The 13,075-nt window shown below is 35.3% G+C and overlaps 1 protein-coding gene across 1 annotated transcript in view; it reads left to right on the top strand.

The window, feature by feature from the left end:
- LOC104135847 (transformation/transcription domain associated protein) overlaps positions 1-13,075 on the top strand; it is a 98,918-nt gene that overhangs the window by 20,286 nt on the left and 65,557 nt on the right. Inside the window, 11 exon segments of the mRNA XM_035889237.1 lie at positions 684-849; positions 2,111-2,367; positions 3,255-3,455; positions 5,764-5,915; positions 7,011-7,210; positions 7,990-8,207; positions 8,342-8,539; positions 9,113-9,373; positions 10,362-10,523; positions 11,777-11,873; positions 12,320-12,441. Coding sequence (XP_035745130.1) covers positions 684-849; positions 2,111-2,367; positions 3,255-3,455; positions 5,764-5,915; positions 7,011-7,210; positions 7,990-8,207; positions 8,342-8,539; positions 9,113-9,373; positions 10,362-10,523; positions 11,777-11,873; positions 12,320-12,441 — 2,034 coding nt within the window.

Below are 13,075 nucleotides of genomic sequence, written 5' to 3'. Positions count from 1 at the left end.
AATTTAATTGAGTGATGAAGGCTATTTGCAGCATTTGCATAGCAATGTAGAAAGCTTTTAGATGTTAATAAAATCCAGAATTGTGTCGCTGTTTTTCCCTGATCTGTGAGAATCCTTTCATTTATCAACTATTTTTAATAATTCCTGCAAACTGTTAATGTCGTCTGCTCTAGAAAGACAACCAGTTCCGTAGCCGTATTTTTTTACTTGTAAAAGTTGGTTTTCAAAGTGAAACTTTGGCATTCACAAATACTAAGAATTAGTGATGAAGTTAGATCAAGAGTAAATTGATATTGTGAAATGTCTTCTCTTCATTCTGACACTTCTGATTTCTGCTACATGTTCCTAGGTTCTGTGGAGCAAGTATTTTTCATTGCGTCAGATTTGCAAATGTTTTTCTGTTTTAATATAGTTACTGCTTGAAGTAGCAAGCAGACTTGATCATTTGACTAATGTAAAAACAGAGTTTAATTAAAGAATGCTCTGGGTTCTTGATACTAATCAAATACAGATTTACTTTTTAACAATTCCTCAACAGTGGTATAAAATTAGCGTGGTATCAGAGTACTTCAAATAGCTGAAGGTTTTTGATCTGAAAAACTTGTCTTATGCTAAACTTTTATACAGTAAAATGATGATAAAATTGATATTTTATTAATCTTCAAGCTTTATTTTTTTTATAGCCACATTTGCACAAGATTGTGAACAGCTCTATGGAACTTGCACAGACTGCCAAAGAGCCCTATAACTATTTCCTGCTGCTCAGAGCACTGTTCAGATCTATTGGAGGAGGCAGTCATGATCTGTTATATCAAGAATTCTTGCCGCTGTTACCAAACTTACTGCAAGGTAGAACAATACCTTCTTTCCCCACCCCAGTTTCTGATCTTTTTATGTAAATAGTAGTAATAAAGTTATGTTATGTAATTAAAAAGAACCCCAAAACTAAAGCTCTAACCCTGATAAGTAGCTTCTGATTTTGAGCTTAGCAGTTGATTAAATATCTCAGATGTGGCTTATTTTCATTTACTATCAGCTGCTCCAGGCTCCATAGTTTTGGCTGCTTCACAATTTCTGCTGCTTGTTTTTCTGCTTTCCATCGTGGGGCTGTTGGTTTTTTTGCTTGTTTCTTTCATTCGTTTTTTTTTTTTTTTTTTTTTTTTTTTTTTTGCCATGGACAACTTTGATAGCATAAAGCATTGAGGGATAAGAGTAGTAGGAGAAGCAATGTTGCCAGGCCATCGCTGGTTTTGTGGGAAGAACATAACAGAGAAGCTCTGGTTGTTCTGTGGTTGAGGGCATGTGTGTGCACCTGCAAGTGCATGATAAATATAAATGCAAGTAGTGTCAGTCTGCAAAAAGAAATGGAAATAAAGATCAGTTTGATTAACTGAGCATTTGTGCTTGCAAGGACTGTGTTCCAGAGATACTGAGGATGAGCAAGGAAACGTGGAGAACTACTTAAACCTAAGGACAAGCTAATCGGAACAATTCCAGGAACGTGAAATCCTGTGGTTCCCATCTACAGCTGTAGGGGCAAATTTTACTGTAGTTAGCACATATGTATGTTATCTATAAATCATTATGTAAAATACATGCCAGTGTAGAAGTGCTAGGTAGGTTTATGGAATGCATGAATCTTGATGGGGAGAAAAATAAGTTGGGGAATGTGTTTAGTCTGTATGGGACAGTGAATGTATTTGAACTCATTTAATGTTTCTTTTCAGGAGTCCAGTTATTTTAAAAATGTTTTGATCTGTGTGGATTTTTTTATTGATACAAGGCTGAGGTTTGAGTCCAGTTATTTTTTTCTGGTTTTCATCCGCTGCCAAATGCTACTTTATTGAGTCTAATATTAAATTTTAGAATACGCATAGATATTAACTTTTTTTGTATATGCATGTACCTACAAAAACATTCACTGCATAAAATCCTTACCAAGTTATAATTACCTATAGTATTCTATTTTGTAAATAAATTCTTTACAGAGCTATAAGCTTCACAGAATTTAAAAAAGCCAGGTTATTTCGAATTTAGGAAATAGCAATTTTAAACAATAAACTGTGGACTGCTTTCTCCTTGAGTGTATAACTTATCCATGATTTTTCAGGACTTAATATGTTGCAAAGTGGCCTTCATAAACAACACATGAAAGACTTGTTTGTAGAGCTCTGCCTCACTGTGCCAGTTCGTTTGAGCTCATTACTGCCTTACCTGCCGATGTTGATGGATCCCTTGGTGTCAGCTCTCAATGGATCTCAGACCCTGGTTAGCCAAGGCTTAAGAACTCTTGAATTATGTGTGGATAACTTGCAGCCAGACTTTCTGTATGATCACATTCAGCCAGTTCGAGCTGAGCTAATGCAGGTAAACATGTAGTTTCCTGTTAGACCACAAGAGGTCATTGATTCGCTAAGTATTATTAGAAATTTGTGTGAGCCTTTGGTTATAAAAACTTGAAAAATGTGTCATGAGAACCATACCAGTCTGATTTGTAGGTAAAAGGCCAGTTGGTGTTGTGCTTTTAAACTGAAAACTGTGAAAAAATTTAAAAATGAATTAATCATTTCTTCTATACCACCTGTTAAAGTGTTTTGGGACTCAATAGCAAGAATATTACTATGTTTAAGGTGAGTTAGTACAGAAAATTATTAAAATTTGTTTATTTAAAAAAAAAACAACCAGGAAAAGCTAATTACCTTCAGCATATCATGATCGACAGCTATATGAAGTCTTATATATACAGTGAAGATGATGTGGCTGAAATTCAGGACAATGTTTTAAATGTGCTATTTCCCCTAATACAGTGCTTGCATATGCTTTATCATCTAAATACAATATTTACTTTATTTGCCTTTTATATTTCAAAACTAGCTCTTTGAGGTTAATTCACTTCAACCTTAACTGGCCTGCTTTTTTTTTTTTTTTTTTTAAAAAAATTCATAATGTTTATCTAATATTTGTCATAAACATGAAGTTGCATTTCAGTGTGGCAAAGATTTTGTAGCTGATCACAGTAATCTAATATAAAACTGCATTTAGGACAACCTTGTTACAAAGCACTTGAACTGTTGCGAACTGAGACTCTGTTTTTATTCAGTCTAGATAACTATTTTCTGGAAGTTATGCAGGATCAATTACCCAGATAAAAGGATAAGTGTGTTCCTTGACTTTTTTTTTTTTTTTTTACATTACAACTTGAAAAAATTTGAAGTGAGGCTGATCTGACCATGTAACATTTAAAATACTTGCAGGCTTTGTGGCGTACACTACGCAATCCAGCAGACAGCATTTCTCATGTGGCTTATCGTGTACTTGGTAAATTTGGTGGAAGTAACAGGAAGATGTTAAAGGAGTCGCAGAAACTGCAATATGTAGTCACAGAAATCCAAGGACCCAGTATTACGATTGAATTTTCAGACTGTAAAGCATCCATTCAGCTCCCAATGGAAAAGGTAAGTGCTTAAGTTATTTTCTGTGCTGAGAAGCCATCTTACTCAATTTTCCTTTATTTTCCTATTATTTTTTGGAAGTTTCTTTGCTTGTAAAACCTTGATAAAGTATGTACTATGTCTGCCACTTCCAGATGTGAGTTAATGAATATCTAACGTTATAGAATTTACATAATTTGTGTTGTAATGAAGAAACAGAATCTAAATCCACCTATGTGGGTTTTTTTCCTTTATTTGTTTTAGTTTCAAATAATTTTTGAGTTGCCAGACTTGGCAGGTGAAGGACAAAGTATTGTTTCAGAAATCACTGCAAAGAACTTTTTTGCTTTTTTACTATGTAGTGGTCAGTTGAGAGTCTCTGTATAAGGCAGGTAGACCTACACTAACTTCTTGCTTCATTTTGACACACAAAATTAGCAGAAGCTTGCCACCTTGTTCTTCCTTTATTTTCCCTTTTTGTTTTATATGTCACCCCCAAAATAAGATTTAAACATGCTGTTCTGCTTTTACAGAGTGATGTGATAGGGAGCTAAACTGGCATAAGTAAATGCTTTCCGTACGTGGTTTTTTTCCCTTCCTAACTTTTGGCGTACTGCTTAGATGAGGAGTGGGAATCTACTCTAAATTCTCCCTGTTTTCTTTTTGAAGTGTACCAAAATCTTCCTGTAGAAATTCTTCAGCGATGATTATTCTAATAACTCCAAGGATTTGGTTTTGTTTGTTGCCTCTAGGTTGGGTATAGTACTTCTTACGGCTGCAAAACCACTTTGTACTTGTATTGGCTTTCATCTGACAATCTCAGTGTATCACAAATGATTAGTTCTCACTAATTAACAGCAATCTAATCTGTGTCTATGTCTTGGGATCTGAGAGTGAAGCTGGATTCTGAGTTAATTTGGCCTGTGGAGTTTTAATACTTACCTTTTCAATTACACTTTCATAAGTAGGTATGATCTGAATGTAGTAAACAATTTTCTTTCCAGGCAGCTGGCTTTCTTTGGCTCCACACAGCCAACAGGCTTAAAAATAGCTTGGAAAAATAACTCTTAAAATGCAGATAGCTTTACTGATTTCTCCTCTACTGAAACTGATGAGTTGAATATATAAAAATACTGTAATTGCTGACATTTTCCTATCCCGCTAGGTTTGATTCAAATCAAGTTTTCCCAAGTATTCATGCATCTAACGTGTGTTAATGATATGGAATGATCTTCAGCTTCTTGGTGTTGACCAAGGAACAATGTTATCTGCTGAATACTTTGTATCTATAGAAATGAAATGTCAAATTAAAAGGAAAAAGAAGTGGAATAAATTGAAAATGAGAAATCCGTGTTTTCTTTTAGTGCTTTGGTAGTCTTCTGGGCTGTGTAAAAATCATTGTTCTTTTCATTGAGATGCTGATAAGGTTATTCAAACAGTGATGGGATGACAGCTAGTTAAATCAGTAAGTGGAAAGTTTTGCTTTCAAAGAAGGAAAATGCCCACTTGTAGCAGAGCCTTTTTCTGCATAATCCTGTTGAAGCATGGATGCTTAGATTTTATTTACAATTGATCAGGTATTGAAATTCCTTATTTTGTGCACTCCAGAACAGTATTTATGTGTTTTTTACTTGATGCCTGTCTCATTTAGTTTTAATTTCTTCCTTTTTTTTAGGGATGAAGGGTAGAAAGTATCTAGCGCTGTGTGTGTGTGTGTGTGTATATGCAAAATAGAAATTTTCCAAAAAGATGTACCCCCCCCTTTTCATTGCTTTCATATCTTATGAGATTATTTGAATTATTCTCAAATGTATTAAATACATCTTTTTGCAAAGAGGAGTACTATTTCCATTTAGTAGATGGTGTTCAGACGTTGCTTTAGAGACGTTTCATCATGTATGATGTAGCTCTTGATTTTCATGGAAAACATGACAAAGTAATTTGTAAGATAGAACATTTTTGGTAGCATTTATATAAAAGTATAAATGCATTGTGTACCTACAGTATATAGGGATTAGGAACAGCAATTATCGCTGCAGGGAAGGTGAGGGAATGAAGGTGTACCTCACTCATGATTTCAAATGCTTTCTGACTGTGGAATTTAATGTTTCTGCCATGAAACATTTATAAAAGCACAGCAAATACCATAATAGTTTCAAGTCCGCTCTCTCAGGCATTCTCTGCATTTCTTAACTTAGGCAGTCCAAATTGCACATACTCGTAAAGTTAATTTTAATATGCATTAAAGATACTATTCCCTTGATTAATTACCTTGTTGTAAATATTAAGAACAAGAAGTGTTTGGTTGCTATCTATCTTTTTTTCATTATAGGCAATTGAGACTGCTCTGGACTGTTTGAAGAGTGCTAACACAGAACCATATTATCGGAGGCAAGCGTGGGAAGTAATCAAGTGTTTTTTAGTAGCTATGATGAGCCTGGATGATAATAAACATGCATTGTACCAACTTCTTGCACATCCCAAGTATGACAATTCTTTAAACATAAATGTGTATGTAAAATTTATAGTGTCTTTAGAACAACCTAATTTAGAGACAGTGGTTAGTCTAGGCAGTGTATTCTTCGTGGGATTTTTACCTACTGGTTTATCCTGCTTCCTTTTAAATCAATGTGGGACTTTCCAGTACGAGGAATTTTGTCAGCATATTAATGCCCATGACGTGTTAATGTTTCATACTTTAATTTTCTTCCTCTATCACACTCCAATGTATAAACTATTACATATGATCAGATTTCGTTTTTGAATTAATTTTAGTTTAATATATTTAAATAGTTGGAATATTCTGGTACTTAATTGCATTTTAAAGTTTAACTTAGATTGTGATTTTTGGTATGTACATCTAACTCTTTACTAAAGTGAAACACATACAAAATTCAGTTTCATTTAGTGACCAAACTATAGCATAGTCACACGTGTAACCTATGTTTGTCCTGGTGTAGGGGCTTGTTACTGAATTTTTACATCTTTTACAATTTTAGTCATTGATATTTAATGAGTTTATTGCTTTTAGACAACTTTGACATCTTTGCCCACAAAGTATGTGCTGACTTTGACTCTTGCAGTGTGGTAAATGCAGCTAAAGAGTATAGTAGCTTTTATAATTTGGACTTGTTAGACTTGACATAAATATAGCTTTGCAATGAACAGGTTTTGTTGGGCAGTGGTTTGATAAATAATGTTTCGGTCTTTCCAGATTAAAATCAAATGTCACTTTAAAAAAGGGAAAAATGTCAAAATATTGAAAATGACATTCTGTAATTGAGTTGCAGTGTGATGCCTGTATACCTACTATTTGTAATATGCGTGGCTTCTTCTGAACCACTGGCTTTAAATGTTCCTCCTGAAATTGAGCTATCCATCATGTTTGAGACCAGTGGTTGACAAAATTAATATGGACTGAGTGAACTGGTCTAGCTCTATCAAAATGAGGGGACAATGGGAGGTGGAGAAGGAATTAGATATCGAGAGCAAACTTTAAATCAAGTACTTGGCAGTGCTCATGATTGAGCTGCTGGTACTGCAGTTTAGGATTATAATGAACTTAATTTTGTCTTTCAGCTTTACTGAGAAGTCCATACCCAGTGTGATTATTTCGCATCGATACAAAGCTCAGGATACTCCAGCTCGTAAAACGTTTGAACAGGCATTGACAGGGGCATTCATGTCAGCAGTCATCAAAGATCTGAGGCCTAGTGCTCTGCCTTTTGTAGCCAGCTTAATCCGCCACTACACAATGGTGGCAGTTGCTCAGCAGTGTGGTAAGCAAAGTGGAATAGATAGAGATGGTGTGGACTGCCATGAGCGGGGCGAGACGTTTATGCTTACAGTAATTTGTTTTAAGAAAGTCATGGTATTGCAGTTGCTTCTGGATAGGTATTTTTTTTTTTTTTTGTTTGATGGCTGAATTATGTTTTAATTCTTTTGAGCAGTGGGAAATTATTAAGCATGTTTTAGAAACAATCAATAATACTTTTAAAACACTACAGCCAATGAAATAATTACAGCTTGGAATAGTTTATACTTCTAGAGCATTTGTGTAACTTGATATCCACAGTTATTTTTGCAGATGGTCTTTTAATTGAGTTGTTTTCACTTGTGGTTTTGAAGGACCATCAGAGGAACTAAGTACATTTTAGAGCACTGCAGTGTCTTGTACCTATGAAGAAAACTTCTTCTTTGAGTTGGACTGTATGACAAGTAATTTGGGAAAAGACATACTATAAGCATATCACTCTTTGTTGTCACATTAATGTAACCTGAATTTTTATGATTCTTCATTTATTGCAGTGCGTAGTCTAGTGGGTAGAAGAAAATATTCAACTAGATGTAATCTTTTTTTCTTCTAAGAGTGAAGAATGCCTTACAATCCATTTATATGCAAATAGACACAGTGCTTACTGGTTTTGCTATCAGCTAGTCAGAGGAGTAGTAAAATCTAATTGAAAGACTATTCATATTGAAATATCCATTGTTTTATCTTTTTTTTTTTTAATCTTTTTTTTTTCCCCTCTCTTTTCTTCCCCAAAACAAATTACAGGTCCATTTTTGCTGCAGTGCTATCAGGTTGGAAGCCAGCCTAGCACAGCCATGTTTCATAGTGAAGAAAATGGGTCAAAAGGCATGGATCCCTTGGTGCTTATTGATGCCATAGCAATCTGCATGGCATATGAGGAGAAGGAACTCTGCAAAATAGGAGAGGTGGCTCTAGCAGTGATATTTGATGTTGCGAGCATTATCTTGGGTTCAAAGGAAAGGGTAATATATATATATTATTTTTTTTTTAAATGTATTTAAATGATCTAGTTTCAGCCAATGCAATTTTATTTCTTCAATTTTGGAGGCTAGCAGTGAGCTGAAAAAAGCAAACTGACACATTTCTTTCTTTCCAGGCTTGTCAGCTTCCCTTGTTTTCGTACATTGTGGAACGTTTATGTGCTTGCTGTTATGAACAAGCTTGGTATGCTAAATTAGGAGGTGTCGTGTCAATTAAATTTCTTATGGAACGATTGCCACTAATTTGGGTCCTCCAGAACCAGCAGACTTTCCTGAAAGCACTTCTCTTTGTTATGATGGATCTAACTGGAGAGGTATTTAATGAATGAATTATATCAAATAGTATGAGGGAAACAAACTTTTGTTCTTAAATTCACACAGATTGAACCTTTGCTAATCTTGATTTTGCTTAACTTCAGAATGCATTGTATCTGCAACAGTTATGAGTGAATTTTAGTAGACCTGAAGTTAAATGAGGCCTGTTTTTTTCCACATAACTTTGCCAAAGTTGTTGGAATTAACTTGCTTCCTTCAGCATAGAAATGTACAGGTTGCATTCAGATCAGCAAAAGAACACTGGATTCACTGTCATTTGCATGAAAGCCACTGGTTTTTTTTCTTCTGTGTTTAGTTTGAAAGGTGTTAATCTTATCAAAAAGATGTTTGTGGTTATAGATACCTAGAGAACTGTCTGCTTGACCTTTTCTCAAATGTGAATCACATAGTGATGACATTGCTAAGGGTTCCGTCGCTTGAGTTCATTTTAAAAATTGTGTTGCATTGCAACTCACAGTTTTGGAAATAGTTGCTAAGTTCGTTGATGAGTAGTGTGTAGATTTGATCTTTGTTCTGTGCTTATTAAATAAAATTAATCTATGATATCTTAGGTTTCCAATGGAGCAGTTGCTATGGCAAAGACCACATTAGAACAGCTTTTGATTAGATGTGCAACTCCTTTAAAAGATGAAGAAAAAACAGAAGAAATCCTAGCAGCACAGGAAAAGTCTTTCCATCATGTAACACATGACCTTGTTCGAGAAGTAACCTCTCCAAACTCTACTGTGAGAAAACAGGCCATGCATTCATTGCAGGTACTTGCACAGGTCACTGGAAAAAGTGTCACGGTGATTATGGAGCCACATAAAGAGGTAAGCCGAAATACTTACTGAAAGCGAGTTTGAAGTTATTTACCAGTTTGGGTTTGCAAAATGCTTTTCTGAGTACGTTTTCCCACATTAGTGAATTAAGTTCTTAGTGCTTTGATGGCGTATGTTTGTAACTTGCTAGGTTTCACTGTTCTAAAATACACTGTGGCTGGAGTACTATAGAGATCCATACAAGCTGTGTCTGACTACTTAGCCAGTATTTATAGTATCTTCAGGTTGATTTACTTCCTGAAATTATGGACTGCTAGTCCTAGACATAGGCAAGGTCAGGTAGATACTGCATTTTGAACCTCAATTTTGTTTTACTCTCTAAATATGAGGCCTATTGCTATGCCTTTCCCTATCTAGAAAGAGACTGCAAAGATCAAAGCTGGTTGAAATAACTTTTTGCTAGATACTCCTGAAAGCTAGTAGCATTCATTCTCTTGAAAGACAAGTAAACAAACATAAGCCCTAAGGGCTACCACAACATATGAAATCATAGATGTTGTTACTGTAGTTTGGGAACATACATAGAAGCCCTTAATTGATATCTTATTTTGCTAAATGTGTTTATGAAGGAGAGTGAGAAGTTGGCGTAATGGAAAAAACTTAGATGTTTTTGGTTTTTTTTGATGCTCTAGGAGCTTAAAATATTCCTGTTTTTTTGACTTGAATGTTTCAAATGATTAAGTCTGAATTTCTTTGTTGTTTATAACATTATGTGAAGTTATTAAATATCAGAAATCACTTGACAGGGAATATGTAATAATCACAGATACTGAGTTGTTTTGCTAAATGACTGTGAATTAAATGAGTTCAGAGAAATACTTTTCTTCTTGCTTAGTGATTTCTAAAGAGGTACATCTGGAGCCACAATAGCACATGGATAGAAACATGCAGCCATGACTAATGATGTCTTCTTAGTGGCTCTGTCTGCGGGGTCATCTGAATAGGCTGCTAATTCAGTAATCTAAATTACATTGTGTAGGTTCTTCAAGACATGGTTCCTCCTAAAAAGCATTTGCTTAGGCATCAACCTGCAAATGCCCAGATTGGCCTGATGGAGGGAAATACATTTTGCACAACCCTGCAACCCCGACTGTTTACAATGGATCTAAATGTTGTGGAACACAAAGTTTTTTACACAGAGGTACTTTCTTATGTTCTCATATTTGAATGTAGATACTTAAGTTGTGATGGTGTTACAACTTTCAGTGTTTAAAAATACGTATTTTCTCTGTGTATTTTAAACTTCCACCAAAATGTAAGAATTTATCTCTTGAAATGTGAACTGAGGTCTGCCTTTACGTACAACGTAATAGCTCTGAGCTAAGCAGAATATTCTAATGTGTGTGAAATATATTAAATGAACTTTGATGTTACACTTTTAGTCTAGTAGTGCTAACTTCATACTTAGGTCTTATTTTATACATGGTATATCTATTAAATGAATTATTGTACCACCAAAACATAGATGATGATTATTAAGGTTTTTGAGTCCCTAGTAGTTTGGGTAAAATCAGATATTAAACTAGCGTGTACTTAGAGAAACTGTCTAGTCCCTTTGTTTCCTAGCTGTCTTGTCCAAACATAAGTTCAGAAGGTCTTTGATACCAACAGTAATTGCAATTAGCAAGGTGGTTGTGGGGTATGGCTCTCAATGGAGAGGATCCTCTATTTTTTCTTTAAGACAAACCCAAAGTGCCGTAGATCAAAAAATGTCTGTAAAGGTGAGAGTGATATATCGGTATTGTGAAGGTCTGAATCTTAATAGTATTCCTAGATATAGGTGCAACCTGGACTTTGTTAACTTGTATAACTTTGTGACAACCTGTTCTGTGTTTTCTAACAAAAACCATATACATATGTTAAAAATATTTGCCTGCAAGGAAGAGAGCTCTGTAGGAAAGAATTGTCCCCCTGGGCAGTGACCCATGATCATCAGAATTACTGAAGACAGTTTCAGCACATTTTTTCCCTAATCTCCTTCTGTTCTCTTACTCTTTTCCTCAATATTTTCAGTACTATTACTGCCATTCATGAGGCAAGCTTTTCTGTAGATCTATTCTTTTATCATATGAGCAGCCTGTTTGCAAATAGGTATTGCAACCTGTTTGCTAGGTGTTGGCCAACAAAATGCAAAATGGCTAACTTTGGCCTGACTTTTCTCTGGTAGCAATGCTAATGGGCTGTCTTGCCTCTGGCTAACCACCAGTTTTCATGGGAACTTACACCCTAATTTTGAGAGGAATTCTTGCCTGTTGGTGAAATTTGGAGGTTAATTAGTGTGTTTGCATAAACTTGGCTCTTTGAGGAAACAAGGCTCAAAAGGTAACGGATACAATACAGTTTCAAATGTGATTCACAATGCTATGCTAAAATGATTGCTTATTTTTTGCCTAGTTACTGAATTTGTGTGAGGCTGAAGATGCTGCCTTAATGAAACTACCTTGTTACAAAAGTCTTCCATCACTTGTACCTCTTCGGATTGCAGCCTTAAGTAAGTAAAACTTCCTAAACAAAATTTGATGTAGGTAAGTGTCCTTGTGAGCACCAGGCAGTCTTCTTCCCAAGATCAGCAGAAAACTTCAGTGCTTGAAGACTGATGACTGCTCTCTAGAGGTCACAGTTTAATGGAGAATAATGGGAAAGTATCACTGCTTTTTTAATGACTAGGATTTAGTTTCTGAAATTACCCCAAAATATTTTTAGACTAATTATGTTACATAGCATTAGGAAAACTTTAGAACACTGTTAATAGAATTTCCATTCTTTACTATTTATGATGCCTGTTGCTTTTGGCAAAGCATGCTATGCTTTAGCTGTCTGTAATTTAAGATGAAATAAAAGAAGCATGAAGAGAAGAAATGTAGAATTAGGGTTTTTTTTCCCCTCTGCTTTGAAATTGAGTTAACAAAGAGAACAAATTTACTTTGATATTTGCAGATGCTCTAGCTGCCTGCAATTACTTGCCTCAGTCAAGAGAAAAAATCATTGCTGCACTTTTCAAGGCACTTAATTCAACAAATAATGAACTGCAGGAGGCAGGAGAAGCGTGCATGAGAAAGGTTAGTGTATTAAAACAATGTTGCTTTTGAGGCCATTGTTCTATCTGCTTTACTTCCTTGTTACATAGCTTCTTGGGAAAGTTCTCTACAGGAAATAATGGCTTCTCTGTTAAGTGTTTGTTAGTGACACCAATATAATTAAGTTTCTGTCAGATGTGGTTTTTAGGGGGTTTGAACTTAGCTATAAAAATTTTCTTCTGGTTGAAATTAAGCATTATGAGCTCTTGGACACGGTAAGTCTTTCTGTCTGTCCAGTCTTTCAGTCTTTCTGTTTGTCTGGTCTTTGTAAATGTATCTTCTTTTCTAAATAAACAGTGTCAGTCCTTCCCAGCAGTTTCACAAATGTGCATGCTTGGCTTTATTGTAAAAGCTTTTCTCACATTTCTTCTTTGTTCCTAAAAGAAGTGATAGAGACCCAATAGTTGGTTTTGCAAAAGTAAGCAATACAGCAGAGTTAGACTCTGCATCACAGCATGGCAGTCACCTTAAGGAACAGGACTGTGGCTGTATTGCTTTAGGTCAGAATTTGTATCCTCACATTGTGCTACACTACACTGTTCTGTAGATGCTAGGTTGTAGTGTAAAAAAGCTGGAAGGACAGGGAAAAGGCTATTCTCTCGTGATTTGTTGCCCA

This window comes from Egretta garzetta, unplaced genomic scaffold, assembly GCF_000687185.1.
Source record: "Egretta garzetta isolate BGI_Z169 unplaced genomic scaffold, ASM68718v1 scaffold292, whole genome shotgun sequence".
NCBI lineage: Eukaryota > Metazoa > Chordata > Aves > Pelecaniformes > Ardeidae > Egretta > Egretta garzetta.
This window is presented reverse-complemented; position numbering and strand designations above follow the sequence as displayed.